Raw genomic sequence first — 22757 nt, 5'->3', positions numbered from 1 at the left:
CCACTGTTCCACCAGAAGTGACTGGGAGAAAAACTTTGTTTAATGACTCAAGCAATAGTATGGAAGAAAATAGAGAGAGGTTGAGGTAATTGCTGTGAATATTGGTACCCCCAGAGATAGGACAAGAGTAAGAGGGAGAGAAAGGGGAGTTGCCTTTTTTCAGTCTTTTGAGTATTACACTAAGTACTCAAATGATACTAACATTAGTCTTTCAGACTATCCTTCAAAAATGTCTGTCTGCTCCATTTAGTTTTTTTGGCTTCTATTTTTAATGCTGTGAAACCACCAGAGCACCTTGAGTTTTTCGCTAATTATAAAGTATGCTTTTCATCTACTGCATATTTTATATTTTCAGACGAAGGCTGTACAACTGACACACCTCCCAGTCCTGTTAAGCTCAGCTAAACACTCTTCACAATACAAATCCCTGCGCACAGCATGTCAGCATGTTTGCTCGTATGGAGCTTTGCTAGCTGAAGATTGTTGTCCTGTTCAGTCAAGAGCCACAAATTCCTGCTGATTATAAAATGTGGACAAGGACTGCATAGCCTGGCACAGCTGCTTTTTTATCCACTGGTTAGGTTTGTACTCATATCCGAGGTTATCATTTGAATTTATACCTAAAATCCTTCGAGCTCTTTCATCTGTCTTTTTTACAAGCACATGCAGAGGGATTGTTTGAATTTAAATGTTTCTGGTTTCTTATCAACAATCATCTGCCTGAGGTTTCTGATTTTGTCATCATACAGGTAATATGACTTCTTTTGTATGTTTTCCTTGAGGTCAGCCTTTTTGATTTTATTTCAACACTTTTTGTATCCCTAGACATTACCACCTGTGAAGTTGTCTCTCACCAGCATGCTCTAATCGGCTAGTTCCAGCCTAGTCTATCTTTCGTAACGGCCGCAACTGGGCATGCAATCTCGTTTGCAAGTGTGTGTGTCCACTCCAGCTGTGTTGGGCCTGTTTTGCCGAGGATGCCTCAGCAGGACTACCAGCTTTGGCTGCTTATCCAGGTGGATGAGTAGGTGGAACAGCCAAGACACCTCCAGCCCATCAACTCTTAAGGAAAACCCACATGTCCTCATCACAGGTGACTCCTATTTCCTTTTGACATTAATCAACAGTAACTCTGGAGAGAAGGGGAAAATATACTTTTATGTCATGCTGCCATTGCACTGCCTCCATTTTGGGTGGAATTACTGCTTCACAGATATCCTCTGTGGGAGCCAGCAGAGTGAACTAAATCACTCAGGTAGATCAGAGATTTCAACTAAAAAGAATAAATAATAAAATAATAATATCTAAAAGGATGACTATTAACATGGCATGAATGGAGTACAATGGATGCATGTGGTTTCATTTTACGTTTTCGAGTTGTTTTCACTGTGCACTAGCAGCAGCAGCCTATTTTTACTCATCACAATAGGATGTGCGCAGACAGTGCTAGCGAAATAAAAGAGCCAATGAGGGACTGTAGAGAGTATAATAGCCTGCCATCATGTTTTGTCCCTGGGTAAAGCTTTTGGAACCAAACAAGGGGTTTTGTTTTTTTTTTTTTCCCTCTTTTTATTTTGAAATGCGGTGCACCAAAAACATTAATTGAAATTGTGATGGCTATCTCCACAAATTAATTTGTTTTTCTTGGACAGAATAATTATTAAGGTTTGTTTCTCTATGCAGGTGGTTTAGGACAGTTAGGTGTGGGGCTCGCACAGATACTGAGGTGAGACATTAAATTTACTTAGATATAAAGTCATTACAAAATATGTGTGATATGAATGTCGTGATGCCTTCATTTTTTCCAGGAAACAATATGGAACAGAGAACGTAATCCTGTCTGATATTAAGAAGCCTCCTCCTCATGTTTTGAGCAGTGGTGCGTTCTATTTAACCCACGCAATTATTTACATTTAGCTATTTAATCGATCACTGGGGTGACCCATTCTCATTCACCTCCTTCTATATGACTGTTAGGTCCATTTGTCTATGCTGATGTGCTGGACTACAAGCACCTAAGAGAGCTGATTGTAAATAATCGTATCACTTGGCTGATCCACTACAGTGCACTGCTCAGTGCTGTTGGCGAGGCCAATGTGGCTTTGGCCCGCAAAATCAACATCACAGGTCTGCTTGAACACATGCAACCTCTCTGAAAAACGCACCATTGCTTGTGCCACTAATATATGGGTAATTTTATTTAAACTATTTTGGTTTTATGCTGCCTATGTAGGTCTTCATAATGTCCTGGACTTGGCTCTAGAGAATTGCCTGCGCCTCTTTGTTCCCAGCACTATTGGAGCATTTGGTCCCTCTTCTCCTCGTGACCCAGCACCTGACCTCTGTATCCAGAGACCTCGAACCATTTATGGAGTGTCTAAAGTTCATGGAGAACTAATGGGGGAGGTTGGTACATGTAAAGATAGACTTTGTAGCCCACAACATGAAATGAAAAACAAATTAGTCCTCTTATTTTCCTTCTTATCAGTATCTGCATCATAAATACGGCTTGGACTTTCGCTGCCTGCGTTACCCAGGTGTAATATCATTCAACACACCCCCTGGAGGAGGAACAACGGGTATTTCCTCACTTTTCATCTAAATATTATGTCTGTAAATGTATATACACTGTAATCATGCAAGATGTTTTAAACTAAGAACTTGCATCCTCTATTTTCATAGACTATGCAGTGCAAATCTTCCATGATGCTGTCAACACTGGTCACCATGAATGCTACTTACGCCCTGACACCCGTCTTCCCATGATGCACATCTCTGACTGCCACCGTGCCACAGTTGAGTTCATGCAGGCTCCAGAGTGCCAGCTCTCTCTGCGGACCTACAACATTGCTGCCATGAGCTTCACACCAGAAGAAGTGGCCCAGGAAATCCGGAAGCATATTCCTTACCTGAAGGTCACCTACAATCCTGACTCAGTCCGCCAGAGCATCGGTATGACATAACACCCAAGGATCACAAACAAATCTGTGATCAGATAGTTACATGTCTTGGTCAATTTTTTGTTGACATTAGTACACAACCAAATAACAGTAATAGTATTTAGTAAACAGTTCATTTAAAAAAAAAACAATTAATAGAACACTGACTTAGACCTGTGGACAGAACAAAAAGACATTGCAAAAATGATTTCAATAGAACTTAAATTTAAGGGCTGGGGACTTTGGACATATCTCCTTATGGGTTAGATCATTTTTGGTATCAATGACTGTTCTAACATGTCTTTTTAAGAGAACTGCATGCTATACATTTCAGGAAAAAAAAACTGACAGAAGATTTGAAAAATTGAGTGTCTCAGATGGCTTTTTGTCCTAATATTTAGCACTCTGGAAGTTAGAATGTATCATTATTTTAAGGGGATTTAATTACTTGAAATTTTATGTTGTTGCCTATATTCAGGGTTTCATGATGAAAGGGCAGGTGACATACTGGTCTAAGCCTCTGCCTTACAGCAAGAAGGTCCCTGGTTTGATCCAAGCAGGGGTTCTCTCTCTGTGCAGAGTTTGCATATGTATTTGTGTGGATTTCCTCCAGACTCTCCAGTTGTCTCCCACAGTCCAAAACTATGCAGTGTGTTAGATAGGTCAGACATGTGAATGAGAGAGTTTGTAGGTTTCGATATGTGGCCCTGCGATTGGCAGCTGCTCCGCTGTGTCTCCTGCCCCATGCCCTATCTAAGAACATCTTGGAGAGGCTCCAGCTACTCTAAGTGCCGGACTAGCAGTATACATTATACAACTTGATAATACCAACTAATTTAACTTGGGGTTTTATACAAATTTCTGAAAGCTGTTTCAACTTTGGTTTGATTTGAAAAATCATAACATTAAATTGTATTGTTGCCTTGCTTTTCATTTTACAGCAGATAGCTGGCCAGTGAGATTTGATGACTCCAATGCAAGGAGAGACTGGGGCTGGGAACCATCATACAGCCTTGAGGAACTGGTGTCAGACATGCTGCTCTCCATTCAGGACAAGAGGACCAATAAGTGTTTTCCAGCCAGCTAGCAAAACCTGCTCTGTGAAGAGGGGATTTTCCTCAGCCTAAGTTTACAAAAGCTACTCTTCCCTCATTTCAATTTCCTAAGAACCTGTGCTGCTGTGGGTCTCTCCACACCCACAGAGTTGAACAGGCACACATTTCAGATTTTTTTCAGGGAATCACATGCTCAAACCTTTTCCACATTTTTTAATTGTTCTAGTTAAAGCATCAACTTGAGAATCACTATGTTGCCTCAGAAAGAACAGCAAGGTCATTCCCTCTTTGACTTTCCAAATGTCATGTTAATTGCATTTATGTACACAACATTCATAAAACAATGTCTATTAAGTTGCACGTTTATTGTAGCAACTGTTGTACACAATGGCTGTCCTAGATTTTTCTGGATTGTGACCACTTCTAATGTATCCTGTCTGTTTTGTGAAGGAATGTTTTATAAGTGAACTGAAAGTCACACTGAGTTTAAACTCCACAACCTTTGCTGTGGTATCTAACAGGAAGAATGTTTTTCTCTTTTGCCAGCAGTTTGATATTGGTAATTTATTAACCAGCAACAAATAAAGACCTATTTACTGTAGATTAATAAAAAAAAAGGAAAAAAGCATTAAAGCTCACATCAGACCTTAATAAAAATGTTATTTACTCCAAATTTGTTATTGCTGAATGATGCTTCAAATGTAGTCTATATACAGCGTACCTAACATTTTATTTCTTATGAGACATTTCTCATACTTTCAGATGAATGACTCCTTTTTTAATATTGAGTTATAATTACAAGCTCATTCCACATTATTAGGAAAATAATAAAACAAGAACATTGGAGGAGGAATCATTAACTTTTATTTACATAACCCAAAGGCACATTTGAATTTATTTCTAGTACTTTTTTTTTAATTAAAAAAATCTGTGTTTGGACTATTATTAACTCTGCTTGGCTACTGCCAAGATTATCTGGCCATTGCCTTCTCAAAACGATAAACTGTATATAAACTGTAGAACAATACTTTACAAATGTTTGACTTTCTCTGAAGTGCAGTGTTACTACAGGTTGTATCTCTCTACCTCACTTTTTATTCTAAGTAAACACAAATATACAATTAATTTGTTCTTTCGGATTCAATCCCTCCCAAAAGGCTGGATCAAAAAATGATTGGATTAAATTTAGTGTGTAATTGTAAACAACCATCAGTCTCCATAAAAATGTGTTTTATGTAAAAAGCTGGGCATTTATTCTTTTCTCTGTTTTTGGTGCTTTGCTGCCTCAAGAGAACAAAATCTACCATTTAATTTTAGCTTACACTATGTTTGAACAGCTCAGCTGCTCAAGCTCAACTCTCATAATGTCAATACATTATGCTCCCTACATGCATGTATGTCTGTGAAAAAACAGTCATTCATTTAGTTATTACTTTCCCCTCGTCGGGTTCATATACAATCCTGTATCAATTAAAAAAAAAGATCCTCAATCATTTCTATTAAGTTACTGAGGATGAAGCAGAAATTAATGGTTATGTTGAATATAGTGATTTCTGTGAGGAGTGTTATATTGTTATGCTGTTTTAATTGGTATTGTAATTCATTTTTACATGGCATTTTCAGCAGCAGAGGTTATTTTCCCTGTGACAGCACTCTGGTTCAAAAAAAAAATTAAATAGTCTATGTTTTGGACTGTGGGAGGAACTCTATGTAAGCACTGAGAGAACATGCAAATGCCACACAGAAAGGCCCCCTGTGGGAATTGAAGCAGGGTCTGTCGTGCATGAGGCGATGTGCAAACCACTGTGCCACCACACTACCTTCCCTTTGGTGTTTTTTTTCTTCTTTCTTTCCCATCCTGTCACCTGCAGGTTTTTTAGTTTTTTTAAGTTCTGTCTGCAAACACACACAGTCCAAAAACATATGTTAGATTAATTCAAGAATCCAAATTGCCAAGATACTGTATGTAAAAAGGAGAGTGACTGTCTCTGTATGTGGTCATGTGATCCGCTTGCAGTTGGTCCAGGGTGCACCCCACCCCTGGCCCAATAACCGCTGGGATTGGCTCCAAGCCCCGCGACAGCACTGAGTGCAGGGTAATACGTATACACTTTAAATGAAATCAATCATCCACTCAAAATGTAATTAAAAAGTGAGGTGGTATAATAATAATCTATTAAAAAAAAGACATAATCATACATAGACCATAATCATTCTCAGACTGGAAAGGTTGATTGATTTTGGTTTGTGGTTCCCTTTTTAACAATGAGTTTCCTGTTTTAAGTTCATACAGCAATTCAAGATTCAAGATTTTTAATTGTCATTGTGAAGGCACGGTGAAATTTTGCAGTGACAGAACCCAGCTCGGAGTATGTACAGGATTATAAATAGACAAGTTATATACAGGGCAGCGCAGTGGTTTGCACTTCCGCCTCACAGCGCAAAGGACCCTGGTTTGACTAGGGGACCTCTCTGTCTAGAGTTTGCATGTACTCCCCAGGTCTGCATGGGTTTCCTCTGGGTTCTCAGATTTCTACCCACAATCCAAAAACATGCTGGTTAATTGGAAAAAAATGGGAAAATTTAATGAATGAATGAGTGATTGTTGTTTGTCTATATACGTGGTCCTTCGATCGACAGGCAACCAGTCCAATGACAGCTGGGAGTGTGCTGGGATAGGCTCCAGCATCCCCCGCGACCCTGTGTGCAGGATATGCTGCAGAAGATGTAGCGCTGAGAAAGAGGATGCTTTCTATTCTTGTTCTGTAAAAGTTTGTGAGGGGCTGAGAAGAGAGCCCAGCTCGTCTCAGCTTCCTGAGGAAGAAGTTTTGTTGCCGGGCTTTCTTCACCAGGTATGAGGTGTTAGCAGCCCAGGTCAGGTTGGATGAGATGTGGATGCCCAGGAGCCTGATGCTGTCTACGCGCTCAACTGAATACCCATTTATGTGAAGGGGAGTGTGTGCCATACCCATGGAACTTCGGTATTCACAATGATCTCCCTGGTCTTTTTTGTGTTGAAGATGAGGTTCTTGTTTGAGCACCACTGAGTTAGCTGGTGGACGTCTTCTCTGTAGTGGGTCTCATCATTGTCGGAAATGACACCCACCACTGTGGTGTCATCTTGGAACTTGATGATGGTGTTTCTTGTGGGGTGAATGGCAAGGCATACCTTGGCTGAACAGGTATGCCAAATGCTGCATGCCTACTCTCATGTGTTTAGGTCCAGCAATGAGAAAAAGCTGCTAAGTACAGACTGAAGAAGGCCATCAGAACAGCCAAGAGGCAGTACAGAGAGACGCTAGATGGCTTGTACTCCACTACTGACCCGTGGGGAGATGTGGCAAGGCCTGCAGCACATCACAGACTACAAGTCCACCAGCAGTGTCAGCATCTCCATAGACAGCCTGCCGGACAACCCCAACATCTTCCCTGCCTACTTCGAGAACCCTTAGCCACAACACAGAGTTCAGTCACACACGCAATGGGACCCCCCCCCCCCCCCCCCCCCCACTCCTGCTCTTTCCCAACAGTAACATCAGACCAGGTATACCAAGCGCTGAGAAATATCAACTCCCGCAAGGCAGCTGGAAACACCCCGGGGCGGGCCGTTAGAGCTGGCTGATGTCCTCATCGCCATTTTCAACCTCTCCCTCAGCCAGAGCACTGTCCCCACCTGCTTTGAGAACACAACCATTGTTCCCTCTCCCACCTAGAAAACAAAGACTCCTACATCAGGATGCTCTTTGTGGACTACAGCTCCGCATTCAACATGGTCATACCCCACAAACTAACAAACAAATTGTCCACCCTTGGCCTGCACCCCATCCTCTGTGACTGGCTCCTGGACTTCCTAACTGAAACACGCCAGTCTGTTGAGAAAGGTAATAGGACCTCAGCCGGTCTTGTTTGATTACTTGAGGCAGACAGGAACCGTGGGACGGGTTTTGTTTGGGGTATTTTGAGGGAATTGTAATTGTGTGATGATACCAGTACATCGATCTAACTCCAGACACCCTTGCTTTTCTAAATGGCCAAAGTTCTGTTATAAAGTTAGAGTAGGTTCTATAGACCACTTGTATTTTAACAATTACACAATCTACCATGATGTGACATATCTCTCCAGTGTAAATTCAATAGAGCACTCTGCTCATACTGAATTCAATCATTCTCCTTTACCGCTAAACATTAAATATTCTCCTAAAATTCTAGACACTGCATATTATGATTTATTACCTAAAATAATGTGTGAAGCATGGAGCAGAGATGAGACCTTCAGGTGAAAGTTATTCAAATTTCACTTAAAGGTCACTTTTGCAAGAAATCAAGACCATTGTGAAAGCATACAAGGGATATCACAAATACCCTAATTCTTTTCTTTGTTCCTTATCAAGAACCGGAGGTGGCCTTTGTTGGCATCCAGGTCTTTCACAGAGTTCTACTGGTGTGCTCCAAGGATCCCCCTTTCCTTTGGGTGGCAAATATTTTAACAAATGATACAAAACTCAAATACATAATGCAGTACGACAGTAAGACAAAGGAGATGGTGATCGACTTCCAGAGGAGTGCATCCCAAGTATCACTGGTTAAACATCCAAGGTCTGGACATCAAGATTGTGGAGGAGTATCCAAATACCTGGGTGCTCAACTCAACAACATGCTGGGCTGGTCCCTTAATACAAATATCCTTTTTTGAGAAGGGCCAAACTCTCTTCACCTCCTGTGGAGACTCAGGTCCTTTGATGAGTGCATGACACTGTTAAAGACTTTCTAGGACACTGTGGTGACATATGTTCTGTCCCATGCAGTGGTCTTTGGGGGCTGTGGAAGCTCAAAGAGGGGCAGGAAAAGACTGAATAAGCTGGTCAGGCTGGCTGGGTGGGTCTTGGACTGCCCTCTGGACTGCATAGAGGTGGTGCATGAGAGGAGGAAATTGTTATCTATTTTTATCCTTGCTGATGCTGTTGCCACTTGTCACTTCTATTTATTTATCTCTTCTATTTATATGTCTCTTCTATTTATATTCACATTTATTTGATATTGTTATTGTTGCACTACTGTGACAAATGAATTTCCCCTATGGGGATCAATAAAGCAATCTTTGGCTTTGAAGCACCATACAAAACACCATACGAGCATCAGTGACACACTGAGAGGGCATGTACATGACAAAATTAAAATATGATTTCCAGAATGGAAAAAAAGGGTACTGTATAGAATCGATAAAGTACCTGAAAGGCAGCACTGAAGAAATGCAAACCCATGACAGACATAATGGTTGCATAGTTGATATTTACTCTGGAACCTTGCTTGACCAAGGATGAATATTCGACCAGTGGAGGATATCTACTCGTTTGTCCACATTACATCACAGCAGTCGACTAACATCATTTGAAATTAGTGTTTAAGTGCTGAATGTGCACAGGTTTATTATTTGGGTTCATTATATATATATATATATATATATATATATATATATTTGGGAAAGGGATGTTCCTCATGATGCTTAAATGTATACATTGTTCTTCTTGAACTTTTCAGGGTTTTCCTGAAACCTTAAGAGATTTTGTGTCAAAGTCAAATTCAACTTTATTGTCAAAACTGCCATATATTCACAGATACAGAGCACTGAAATGGTGTTACTCTAAGACCCGCTGTGTAAAAGTACAAAAAATGATAAATAATTTGTCACAGAGAACAATAACGAATTATACTGAGATAGATATGGTCAGAGTGCGGTTTTCTTTGATTTGTTTTTAAAGTGACCAAAGTACTAAGGTACAGTTGCAAAAAAAGTGAAAGTGATAGCATTATGAACCTGTAGTTGCATCAATAGTTTTTACAGTGCATTTTTTGCACTTAAGTGAATGAGTAAGTGAGTCCATGAAGGAGGTCTTATGACAGTTAATTGATGATTGTCCCATGTGTGTATGGGTCAGTTTTAGATCATACATTGCAATTCTTCATCTCAATATAATGATTGCAAAGACCTTTCAGGCTGTTGTATACAACAGAAAACAGGTTGATGTGCTCAAGCGCCTCTAAATTGATGTGGCACTTTCCTTCGATGATGGAAATCAGGGGTTTATCATCTGTTCTAATGATTGACAATTGTGAGAAGTCAAGGCCTTCACTGACCAGTCCCGCTTCGGATTCGCCAGGTTACATCACAGCACACTGTGCTGTGATGTATGACAAAATACAGCGTGTTCTGGGCTATATGACATCATAGCATGCGTCACAGCATGCTTACCCAATTTCCATTTAAGTATTTCCAAGCTTTCAGTGTTTGTACAGGTGGCCAAAGAATTTTTTATTTATTTATGTATTTATTATTTTTGGCGTCGCTTCAACGATTTCTTCGGCCTTTCATTTTCTTGCTGCCACAAATGTAATAACTATTGGGTCCGACAGAGGCGCACTTCCCATACGCTTCAGAATTTCATCGGAGCTTCACACGTCCTTCTCTACTGCATCTGCGAATATCAACTGTGTTCGACAATGGACGCGGGGTTCTTCCGCGTAAGATATTTATATAACTATTTTATTTGTGTGTTTGTAGTGACGCTTAACTAAGATGTACATATATTACACATCTAATAGCTTGCTCAATAGCAACCCTGTAAGAAACGTTGGGTTTTGGGCCACGACTATCAACTGAAACATTTTTGGATTTTGCCACGCGCTCTGTCCTACCGTGTTCGTTTCTGCGATTTATTAAATGTGTGATCTACTCTTCAGTATTGTTGCATTGGACGCTATCCTACCTAGATTCCATTGCTTTTTGGGGTGGCTCATCAGATACATTTAAAGGAAGTGGATCGCCGGATTTAGCGAACATTAGCTTGTTTCTAGTCTTGGATAAAGATGGCGCCCGGGCCGTGCATCGCCTCTGTCTTCACGAGCCGGTCACAACTGCATCTACGCCAGCGTTAGCTAAGATCAGGAAACCATCACGTTCACGTCACGACAGTTGGACAAAATTGCCATGTTTCCATAATCTGCCAGTTTTTGATAGATTATGTATATTAACCGAACCCATCCCAAAATTAGCTAGTTAGCACATTGCTATTTGACTGTGACTACGCAATCTTAATTCGCTGCGGTGTAATTTAATTGTGATTACGTGAAATTACGTTTATACCAATATAAACAGTGAAATATGATAAACTTGGAAATGAACTCAGAACTGGTAACGGATTTCCAACATTATCAGTTGTCTGTGCATTAATGACATGGCTATGTGTAAGGTAAATGTACACTAACAATATGTAAAATCAAGTAACATTAGAATTTTTTTCAAGGGCACAAGTGCGGAGCAAGACAACCGTTTCAGCAACAAGCAGAAGAAATTGCTAAAGCAGCTGAAATTCGCAGAATGTTTGGACAAAAAGGTATGTTATGCTTCACTTTTTGTTTAATTTCTGTATCACACATTATCAGATAAAAGTGAATGATAAGGCTTGGAGATGGCCTATTACAGTAGATAAATGATAACTCCATGAACTTTAAATCACAAATGCGCCGAACCATTGTTTTAAAGCTACACCAAAGTTTTAAAGTTATTATATCCAAATGGTGCTGTCTTTACTTTTAAGGTGGACATGACCAAAGTTAACCTGGAAGTCATCAAACCATGGATTACCCAACGAGTGACTGAGATCCTAGGGTTCGAGGATGATGTCGTCATAGAATTCGTATTTAACCAGCTTGAAGAGAAGGTAATGTTTTTAGTTTTTAATTGTGGTTAATATTGTTTTTTTTTTGTTTGTTCTTTTTTTAATACAAAACTTTAATAAATTGGTCATTTTTTTAGAAAACAAGGGTTACAAACAAATAATGCTCATCCTAGTAAAAACACTGAATAGGTAACGTAGAAATTGGTGTGAAACTGATTCTTAATACCATACTAAAAATGTGTTATTGTTATGTGATAAAGTGCCTTTATTCAGCATACTTCTAATGATGATGTGATTTATGATTTAAAAGGCCTGAACCAATATGGATGTTATACCTTGCATCAGAAGTATAGCACCAACACCTAATTAGCTCTCTCCTGAGCCCAAAGTCACTGAGTCCAACTCTCCCTTCATGATGCAGTGTGTGGTTTGAGGTGAGTTGTATGCAGGGCTTACCAGTATCATGTCAGTGAAAGACAACTAAACAATGCCATGATCATATTCTTGGTATTTATCAACCATCATTAAATTGGCCAGATTCCTTAACAATTTGAGAAATATGCTCAAAACAGGAAGGTTAAACTTAGCTCTGTTTGGGGGTAACGTAACACAATGTTTAAAATCTTAAAAGTTATTTCAGAAGTAATTGTAACAAAAAGCTTGAAAATCTAGTTTAAATTCATAGATTGTGTTCTCCACTTTTAACAAATGACTACCCTCTTCCATGATTAACACAATTAGGACTGTTAAAAAGTAGGACCAGCGAATTTAATTGTCTTCCACTTTTAACGGATGACTATACCCTCTGCCATGATTAACACAATTATGACTGTTAATAAGTAGGACCTGCATAAAAAATATTTTAAATTTAATTAGTTGAAAACTGTAAACCCTCTGATTGGAACCAGTGTCTCACTTGCGTATGGTGAGTGGTATAACAGATGTTAAGTGATACCTATTCTTAATGTTTTTTAATGGAGTGGCTCTTCTGAATATAGTTCTACTTTGGAGCTTCTGTATTATCTATTTTTACCTTTACAATATTCTCAAAATATTTAAAATTGTATAACATCTAAACCGATTTCCTTTTTTCAACCTTTTAATATTTTCATTCCTCATTTCATAATTCCTTTGGTTCCGTTAATATAGAAACTCAGTACATTAAATAAGCTTCAAGTTCTCTGCTATTCCCTATTTTGGTTTCCATCCAAATGAATTGCAAATGTCTATATACGTTTTTTAAAAACTTTACCAAAGAAATTATCAATTTGTTTCCAATTCAGGTCAACCTGGAGGTGACACCATTTTGTGGTCAGCTGTAGTCAGTGCGGAATAAAAGAACACCTCTGTACCCAGATGACATAAAATGCGTCATATATTTTAATCCCTCTTAATGATCCAGTAGAGCATTCACCTTTACTTCTTGGAGTATTTCAAGAAAATTGCAGTCTCTTAATATGTTACCACATTTATTTTTGATGATCTGGCGGAGGAACTGTCACAAGTACTGCATGTCACATCTTCTGAGCATAAAAATGTTTTTATAGTAGTTTGTGGCATTTACACCAAGGGCTTTCTTTATCTATTAATTGATAATGCCCAGTGAAGCAGGTGGATGGAAACCCCATTTACGTGTCAAACTTCTTGGGATGCCTAAGCAATAGGTAATTTCCAATGCACAGGCTCTTTGCAAATACATTTTAAATAGGATAAAACACATTTGTCACATACAAATATATGCCAATTTTCTTAAAGAGCATTATGAGGTTATCTATCGAACATAAACAAATGGAGATATGATTGTGCAGAAATAACATTTACCATTCAAAATTTATCCAGAGAGATTCTGAAAATCAAATAATTTTGCCCATATAATATAGGGGTGGGAAGGACTGAAAGGTTTAAAGGGTACTAATGCATATTGGTAAAGAAGAGAGCAATTTGGTTTCTCAGTCTTAATTTTCAGTTGTTGAACAAAACTCCTTTTCTGTGTGACTGTGTACTCATTATTGCTTGTTCGTCTCTTGCAATTTAGATAAATGATATAACATTAAGCTCAAGGTGGTTGAGTCTCAAGCAGTAGGGAGGCGGAAGCAAGCCAAGGGAGCTCCGTGCCCACTGATCCCACGGGACTCACTGAAGACACCGGAACTGTTCTTGCAGTGTTGGGTTTTAATGCACTCTGTATTGTGGCTATTTGTTAAACTCCTGAAAGCGTAATCTGTGGGGAGACTGTTAAACTTGAAGTGGGTGGAGGGATGGGGTACAACAATGTCAAGTAGTGGGTATAGTGCTTAGCAAATCCAAGTTATTTTATGATAGACTATGTTTGAGAGATAACATTCAGAATTGGCCATAACAGCAATATTGCATGCTGGTTTTTGTATTTCTAGATATGTCTCCCTTCAGCTGTCTCGCACTCTAACTTCTATACTTTTGTGTACAATTAGAATCAATCCCACTTTTATTTGCTAGGTTATGAGCTCGTCATTGAAAACAGGGATATTAAATAGTAGTAGCCAGTGTCTAACTTGTATGGTTAACTATGACAGGTGTAGTTTAGCAAAGGCGAGAATGTAGGCAGTCTCATATGAGGAAGCCTACTGCCGCCTGGAATTTTTCCTTCTATAATCTAAATGTCAATATTTTTCTTTTTTCTCTCCCACTTTGTGTCTGTGTTACAGCATCCAGATAGCAAGATGATGCAGATTAATCTAACTGGCTTCCTGAATGGGAAAAATGCCCGGGAGTTTATGAAGGACCTGTGGCCTTTGTTGCTGAGTGCCCAGGAGAACATTGCTGGCATCCCATCTGCTTTTCTAGAACGCAAGAAAGAGGAAATCAAGCAAAGACAGGTGAGCTTTTTCCTGAGGTATTACAATGGAAAATGTCTCCATTATCCATGATTTCCTGATATATTGCAGCAGTATTTTTGTTTGCAATCCATATACCTTTATAATCTAGTATTTGACACTTCAGATGACTGTACAAATGTTTTATTGGATCTATGGCCAGTGACAGTGACATAATCACCATTATTGCTTTGGACAGATCGAACAGGAGAAACTGGCTTCTCTGAAGAAGGTGGATGAAGACAAAAAGGAAAAGGACATTCGAGAGAGAGCTCAGTCAAAGAGTCCAAGGAGGTACAAAAGATCCTTTAATATTGCTATCATAGAACGGAGACTGGATATTTTTATGTAGAAAATGTGTACCTCTGTTTAGGAGAAAAACAAGGTCACCCTCACCAAGGCGGAAGTCACCACCGAAGCGGGAGAGAAAACACAGCCCCTCACGCTCCCCAAGGCGTAAAGCAAGTCCGGTTGGAGGTTCACCCCCTCCACCATTGATGCAGCTTCCAACAAAATCTGTGGAGATGATCGTAGAGCCTGATACATCAGGAAGGGCCATGCCAGAACCAGTCATCCAAGAGGCCTCTTCCACTTGGTTTGTTTTTTCATAATGTTCTTTGCTTTGTTAACATTGTCATGGACAAGAATTAGTTAAGTTATACTTTGTTATTTCCACAGTTTGCATTATAGTTTTACTTGAATTTTCATTATTATTATTTTTTAAAGCCCTTCTGGTTTGTAATTTTCAATGTGTATTTTCCACCATAATTTGCTTTACCACACCATCAGGAAGCAAATGTATTGTCAAATGGTTCTTTCTAAGATAACATAATTTGAACAGTAAATATTTTAACCTACGTTCTCTGACCTATAGTGATGCACTTGTCGAGGTGGTGAAAGCAGACTCTGTTTCTGAAGACAAAGAGCCCTCGCCACAGAAAAGTAAGAAAGATGAAAGGCCAAGATCCAGAGAAAGGGTGAGGGATAACAGGAAGGAAAGACCCCACCACCGTTCTCGTTCTCATTCTCGATATCATAGGAGACGCTCCCATTCAAGGTTAATTTTCACATCTAAAAGATTATGTGTCCTTCAGACTAAAAGATAATTCTTAAAAGTCAAAGTTTACCGTCCACCTTTTTTCAGGTCTTACTCCCCACGGAGAAGGCAGAGTCCTAGGAGGAGGGTGTCTCCTCGTCGAAGGAGTCCTCCCAGACGAGGGCCAACCAGCTCCAGAAACCGACATAGACGTTCGCCAGTCCGCAGGTTCGTCACTTGCCAACACTTTCAGGGTACACTAGACCAGCTTAGAGTTTCCTGATGAACCTCAAATCCTTTTATTATCTCATCATATAAATTCCAAGTATTGAATTTCCACAGAGTTGAATGATAAGCACAAAGTTTTATGAGAACATTTGCATCCCACAACTGCAAAATGTGAGAATGTGGTTTTCTAATGTACTTACGGGTTTTTGGATTGCAGGAGGCGATCACGCTCTGCTTCGTCATCAGGCAGCAGCTCCTCAGGGTCTCGCTCACCTAAAAAAGCAATGAAAAGAATATCTAATTCACCACCTCGAAAACAAGCCCATCATCCTGAAACTTCCATTAGCCCCACCAGGAAAGATAGACTGTCACAGTCTCCTCGGATTAGAAGAGGGCGAGGTTCGGCATCCCCGCCCAGGCCAGCTGGTATGATGTTCTATATTTTCTAGCCAAATACAATGCACCAATTTTCTTGACTCTCACCAGTGCTTTAAAATGTGATAATATTTTCATTATTATTATTGAAAATATCTTATTCAGAATCAGAATACTTTATTGATCCCACAGGGGGAAATTGCTTTTTGTTGAAAGCAGCTCCTGCTACAGAGTCAATTGGGGAAGAATCAAAATAGAACTTTATATCAAAATAAAGAATAGAAGAGCAAATGATAAAAATAAAATAAAAAGAACAGTAAAAATCAAATTGAATAAATGAAATAAAGTTAAAGGTATATAAAGAATCTATAAAAATATATTTAACATATGTCTGTGTATTTACAGTACAAGTACATGTGTATGGTTACATGTAGTAATTTTGTGTAAAGTTGGGGTTGTTGCACAGAAAAAAAATGTATTGCACAGAAGACAATGGAACTATTGCTCATACTAGGAATGAATGCACATGATGACTCCACCGACAGCCAACATACGACGAGTGTCTGACACTAAGAGTGAGGAGTTATACATTATGATAGCTGCCTGCAGGAATGATTTCCTATGGTGCTCGTGGTGCATTGTGGTGGGATCAGTCTGGGGCTGAAAGAACTCCTGCACCTGGCCAGCACATTGTGGAATGGGTTGGTCACGGGATGTATCCAGGATTACCTTCACCTTATGAAGCATTTTCCGATCTGACACCACCGTCAAGAGTCCAGCTTCACTCCCACAATGTCACTGGCCTTGCAAATCAGCCGGTTTAGTCTATTGGCATCCGCTATTCTCAGCCTGCTGCCCCAGCACACCACAGAATAGAAGATAGCATTGGATACCATAGACTCGGAACATTTTAAGCATGGTCCTGTAGATGTTAAGGACCTCAAGCGCCCCCGCAGATAGAGGTGGCTGTGGCCCTTCTTGTACAGGGTGTCAATGTTCTTTTCCCAGTCCAGTTTGTTGTCAATGACTACCCCCAAATACTTGTAGTCAGTCACAATGTCCACACTGATCCCCTTGATGAAGACAGGGGTCACTGGGTCATTGGTCCTGCTAAGGTCCACCACAAGTTCCTCATGTCTTTGCCACATTGAGCTGTAGATGGTTCAGCTCACACCATGTGACATAGTTGTCCACAGCAGCTCTGTACTTAACCTCATCACCCTGGCTGATACATTCAACCATTGCCGCATCAATCGAAAACATCTGGAGATGACAGGACTCTGTTCTTTCTTTCATTCTTGTCAGAACATAGTAAAAATTCACAATTTTGTATGGATTAGAAGAAGGGCTGTCTTTTCCTAAGTAATAAATCTGATCATTTCAAATGTTTATTAAAAAAACCCTTGTTTTTCAGGTTTTAAGCGAAAACCAAATGCAAGAGCTGATTCCCCATCTGACAATTCAAAATCGAGACTGTCTGAGGGGTCTGAGTCTGGTAAGTGTTTAAGGAACCATGACAGCTGGTTTGCATATCCTGTATATCTATATCAGATGGTACCCTTAAGTTTCCAGGTCTTGAAACTTTTGGCCAGAGGTAGATAAATGTTAATACTGATCTTTTTAGTTATAGGAAAAACAATCTAAAACTTAAACCAAAGTGGTCTCAGTTAAAAGACTAAAGGCATTTGTTTATCCTTGGCTGGCAAAATATATGGTTCTGATAACAGATTGGCTACACATCACACCAATGTTATTGATAGACCGTGAGGGGCTTGATGCCAACACTCATCCATTTTACTGCAACTAATGTAGAATGAGAAAAAATATGCACTCCATGTATCAATCAAAATTTGAATTAAAAAAAAAAAGTTTGACAATGTCTCAATCATGAGACTCTTGTTTTGAGGACATAGCTCTCCGACAGTTTCATCCATTTCAATATCTTATTTGATTCCACCTTGTTTTACTGTTTATCCATGATCTTCAGACACACAGGTGGACGCATAATCTTCAAGATGTAACAATTTTTGGAGTAGCACAGCACACAGTTGCAATATAAATACATTGTTAAATTGCACCATAATGCCATTTTGAGTCCTTGTTTCTAGAGCAAATCATCAAATGAACAAGATATCTTTCTTTTTTTTTGTTTTGTTTTTTCCCCCCAAATTTCAACCCTTCCATGAAAATTTACTGTATATATCACAGCTTTTGCAAACCCTTATTGGACATTCAATGCTCTACGTTTCAGAGGAGGATAAAATTGAGAAAGGGGTGACAGATTCGGTTCAGCAGCGTCGACAGTATCGCAGACAGAATCGACAGTCGTCATCAGGTTATAAGTGTTTTTATCACTAATTTATTTCCCTGTATCTAACTCAGTTTCCACTTTTGTTTACTCATGGACTTTGGAAAATGTGCCTCAATCCTGAAATTGGTTTTGTCATTCCTTAGCCAAATTCTGTAACTGGAGATTGCTATTAAGTTGTCCTCTGTGCTATTGGTCATAGATACAGGTTCTTCTTCCTCAGAAGATGAAGGCCCTAAGAGGCCAAAGCCTGTGTCAGATGCTAGAAATGGAGAGGTTAAAAGGAGGCGTAGCCATACACCATCCCCGCGGAGGCGACATAGAGAGGTTTCTCCAAGGTCAGAATCATAACAAATATGTGGAGTCCATGTGATCCAAATTGAATGCCAAGAAAAAAAGTTGACTACATTTAGCTTTGCCAGTTCACATTTTTTGTATTTCTGTTCATACCTAAGGAAAAAGCGATCACTATCTCCTGGTGGACGCAGACGTCGTTCTCCATCCCCCCCTCGACGCCGTAGATCCCCATCTCCTTCTAGACGCAGGTATACCATAGTAGACATGTTTATTGTAGACATAAAATGATTGTGTAAGTCTAACTTGATATTCATAGGGTCCAACTACTTGTCTTTGCCACCTCACAGATCTCCTTCCCCACCTCCCCGGCGAAGGTCTCCATCCCCAAGGCGTTACTCTCCCCCAATTCAGCGTCGCTACAGCCCCGCTCCTTTGCCTCGACCAAAGAGGAAATTGTCTAGTTCTCCCACAAAACGCTCTTCTCCAGGAATCAAGCGCCGTACTTCCAGGTCCCCAAAACGCAGGAGTTCTCCTAATCAACGGAGACGTACACCTCCTCCTACATCCCCACTCAGACAAAGGAGAAGCCCTTTGCTATCCTCTGCACGGCCAAGCAGGGATACACGATCTCCAGTTGCGGCAGCCAGTCGCCTCTCCCCATCACCTGCTAACCGCAATCGCACTGTCAGAGGTTCCACCAGTCCTCAGGGACGTTTTGAAACATCTAGTGCATCTTCCAGTAGCCAGTGGAGACAGTCCCCTTCACATTGTGGTAAACCTATCCGCAGAGTTTCACGTACACCAGAGCCACGCAACAACCAGAGGTATTCCAAGTCAATGAGTTTATTCTTTAGTGCATTTGTACATCAGAACCTGTTTAACATAAATGCATTTGCTGACATCCCCTTTGCTTTCCTTAAAGACCCTCAGAGAGCCCCCAACCTATGAGGAGAGTGTCCTCCAGATCCAGATCTCTTTCCCCTCAACCAGCAGTTCAGAAACTCCAAGTCCCCCCACCTACTGCCCTCTCACTGTCTCGATCTGTCAGTGGCTCCCCACCACCAATCAAAAAGGCCAGTAGTGCATCTGGCAGTCGATCACCCAGCAAGGTTTGGCATTTAAGTTTTAGTTTAATATGGTCCTACAGATATGGATTCATTATTCAATGCTTTTTACCCACTGAATAACTTAAATTTCAATAGGCAAACCCATTCATTACATCATTAAATTAACAATGTAAACAATATGAAATAATCTTTCATTACCCATCAATGGTAAAATCGTTTTTATGTAGTATGAAAGTGGAAAGTGACAAACATTGTTAAAAACATGGCTTTAATAAAAACATGAAAATGTTAACAAATTTCAAAAGATTTTGTAATTATGAACAAATAGAGTTCAGTATGTCTTTTGAACTTAGAAAAACTACCTAACTGCTTAAGCTATGTCATACATTTGCAAAAGCCAAACAGTCTGATAAAATAAATGCAATCAAGCACAGATTAGTGAGTGGTTGTAACTGCTATGTAATACCACATTGGCGCTTGCACATCAGCTTCTTTATGCTATTGTTAACCAAAAATGACGCATAAGGCTTGCCATAGACTCCTAGCAAATCTAACATTGAAAGTAGGCTCTAAATCGTAGCAAATACAATCTGACCCCTTTTAATTTTTCAGACTTGATGCTGGATTATGTGTCTGTGTGACACGCTGTATTTAACAAAAGATCATGTCTTCATCCAGACAATTTATCCTTGTCTGGTAAATGTTTTTGTCACATAAGTATGAATCGTACTCTCTCTTAGAAAAGAAAATCTGTGCTGAAATTTGCCTGGTCATGTTTTCATAATAGACCAAAAGTCTTTTAACATTGTTGCAATAGAAATTCTGCTTTCAAACAGAAAATGCTTTCACCAAAGTGTCTTTACAGTGCATGCAAAGCAGGCCATGAATTGACTAGTATTATGACAAGATGCTCTCTTGAAAGTATAGGACAAAAACAAAAACAATGTAAGCAATAGTAACCCAGGGCAGTGCAGTTCCAGCAAGCAGGGGCACTTGGAGATTAGGACCTGAGTGCCTCACTCAAAGGCTATTTAAAGAGAAGGGGAAACATTGGCCATGGGCCATGGGATACTTTTGGTTTGCAGACAAAATATTCACTCATAGTGGGTTTTAATTTGCATAATAATGTAAATGATTTAAATTACTGTGAAATGGATGGTCTCATTAATATATCAAAAAATGATCCCTGCAGCCCCATCAAGAAACATTTTAATTATGTCCTTGTAAATGGTTAATTGCAGAATTCAGATGTTGAGGGTGGTGGAAAGAAAAAGAAGAAGAAGAAGGAAAAGAAACATAAGAAGGAGAAGAAACACAAGAAGCACAAGAAGCATAAGAGGGAGAAAGGTGGCACTACTGGAAGTGGAGTTGGACAGGAAAACCAGACTGTCGATGAGGATGGAGATTCCAGAAAGGTTATTCCCTGTGTATTAAAGTACTCGGGCTTTGTCTTTGATAGATGTGAACAAACACAATTTTTAGAATTTACTGTTAGTTACCATAACCCAGCATTTTCAATCTATTGCTTAGATAAATGAAATGTTTTTTATCCCCTTAGGAGTCTGACAGTGAGGTGGAAGATAGCTTGGATGACCTGGAGAAGCACCTGAGAGAAAAGGCCCTCCGCTCAATGAGAAAGGCTCAAATGTCCCCTTCACAGATGTCCTAAGAGCGAGAGGCACTCCTTTGTTTTTTCACTTTCTCTTGATGTCTGTCATCAATCTGATTCAACTTTAGAATGTACAAATTATTCTTCTGTCATTTTTTTTTCTTTTACTGATTTGGTACATTCTGAAGAATGTGTTGGAGTGATTAGTCAGCGTATTATCTAATCTGTAAAAACTTGTGTTGTCCATACCTTTTTAAATTGTTAAGAAGAGAAATGGTTGAAACTCTTGAGCTTGGTAATCTTTTTCCACAGTAGATTCCATTATGAAATGATCGCATGTGCAGTGACTTGTCTGACGTGCATGAACCACTGTCTTAAAGGCTTATAGAGGATTAACCTTCATAAAGTAACGTACTGTTACATTGCCCTTTTTTAGTGGAAATGGTGGGTCAACTGTGAGATATTATAAAGGCTGTAACAGAATGTCTTGTCCCATATAACTTCATAGAGGTGTGGCAATGTTTAACCTGCTGTTTTTTTGTTTGTTTTTTTTTCTCCCTGGCTATTAAGTAGTCTCCTTTGAAGACCCACAATCTGATGTGAGTAGAGTATGCTTTAATTTTCCCAACTGAATTGACAAGCAATTTTATGTTGAAGCCCTTGCACCCAGTTAAACTCTGACTGCTTTGATTTGTAGCCCTAATTCATGTCATCCTTTGAAAATTAAACATTTTATAGGATTCGTGCTTTGCTTGTGTTCAGGTTTGAAATATAAAACCTTTTTTTTCTCAGGGGCGTCTAATTCGTTGAGGTTTTACGCATGGTACTGTTCATTCATTTGGGAAGGAAAATAGCAAAGGTAAAGGTGGAGCAGGCCAGCTAGTTGGGTCTATTTTTCCCCCATTTCTTGCTGCAACACGAGACCCGAGTTTCTGACTCCTAGACGTAAGGCAAACACCACATTTTACAAGTGAATAAAATGAGTAAACGTTACCCCAAAGCACATGTCAGGTAAGCACCCTTGAGTCATGACGTGGGCTTTATTGAAAAGTGCAGGGTAATCCAAAATCTAAAGTGTAGAAAGAACTCAATATAAAAGGGCCTACTTGAAGAAACTAGCACGTACGCTCACAAATGTGACCAAAGTGCGGTTTGCTGCGTGATCTGGAACGGGGTGCTGCCTTACTGTTTTTAGAAACCTACGGCGTTTTTAAAGAGTTACACGATCGAAGTCAATAAGTTTCATATTCCGGATTTTCAGTGGATATTTGATGCAACTAAAACCGACTCTCGTCGGAGCGGAAAATCCTCATAA

The 22757-nt window shown here is 39.7% G+C and overlaps 2 protein-coding genes across 5 annotated transcripts; both read left to right on the top strand.

Annotated features, from left to right (window-relative positions):
* The first annotated feature begins 86 nt into the window (after window positions 1-86).
* Window positions 87-5385, top strand: tdh2 (L-threonine dehydrogenase 2). Its single transcript, XM_086147387.1, has 8 exons — window positions 87-1093; window positions 1684-1726; window positions 1809-1879; window positions 1978-2127; window positions 2234-2406; window positions 2489-2579; window positions 2683-2952; window positions 3881-5385. The coding sequence occupies exons 1-8, from the start codon at window positions 916-918 to the stop codon at window positions 4024-4026; spliced, it is 1122 nt and encodes a 373-aa protein (XP_086003513.1). The 5' UTR covers window positions 87-915; the 3' UTR covers window positions 4027-5385.
* A 5028-nt stretch (window positions 5386-10413) lies between these two features.
* Window positions 10414-22182, top strand: srrm1 (serine/arginine repetitive matrix 1). Of its 4 annotated transcripts, XM_086147307.1 has the most exons (17): window positions 10414-10513; window positions 11296-11385; window positions 11590-11712; window positions 14355-14525; window positions 14722-14816; window positions 14896-15117; window positions 15397-15579; window positions 15667-15786; window positions 16004-16212; window positions 17576-17656; window positions 18413-18496; window positions 18672-18807; window positions 18925-19014; window positions 19114-19590; window positions 19689-19875; window positions 21075-21248; window positions 21392-22182. In XM_086147307.1, the coding sequence occupies exons 1-17, from the start codon at window positions 10493-10495 to the stop codon at window positions 21500-21502; spliced, it is 2574 nt and encodes an 857-aa protein (XP_086003433.1). In that variant the 5' UTR covers window positions 10414-10492; the 3' UTR covers window positions 21503-22182. The 4 variants fall into 4 exon arrangements, with proteins under 4 accessions (XP_086003433.1, XP_086003459.1, XP_086003451.1 ...); XM_086147325.1 differs by lacking the exons at window positions 10414-10513; window positions 11296-11385; window positions 11590-11712 and adding exons at window positions 11981-12104; window positions 13706-13834; XM_086147333.1 differs by lacking the exons at window positions 10414-10513; window positions 11296-11385; window positions 11590-11712 and adding an exon at window positions 11978-12104.
* Window positions 22183-22757: the final 575 nt, after the last annotated feature.

Source organism: Fistularia commersonii, chromosome 1 (genome assembly GCF_037954325.1).
Source record: "Fistularia commersonii isolate RoL2024-O1a breed Wild chromosome 1, RoL_Fcom_v1.0, whole genome shotgun sequence".
Taxonomy (NCBI): domain Eukaryota; kingdom Metazoa; phylum Chordata; class Actinopteri; order Syngnathiformes; family Fistulariidae; genus Fistularia; species Fistularia commersonii.
The sequence above is the reverse complement of the archived record's forward strand: the minus strand, read 5'-3'. Positions and strand labels throughout refer to the sequence as shown.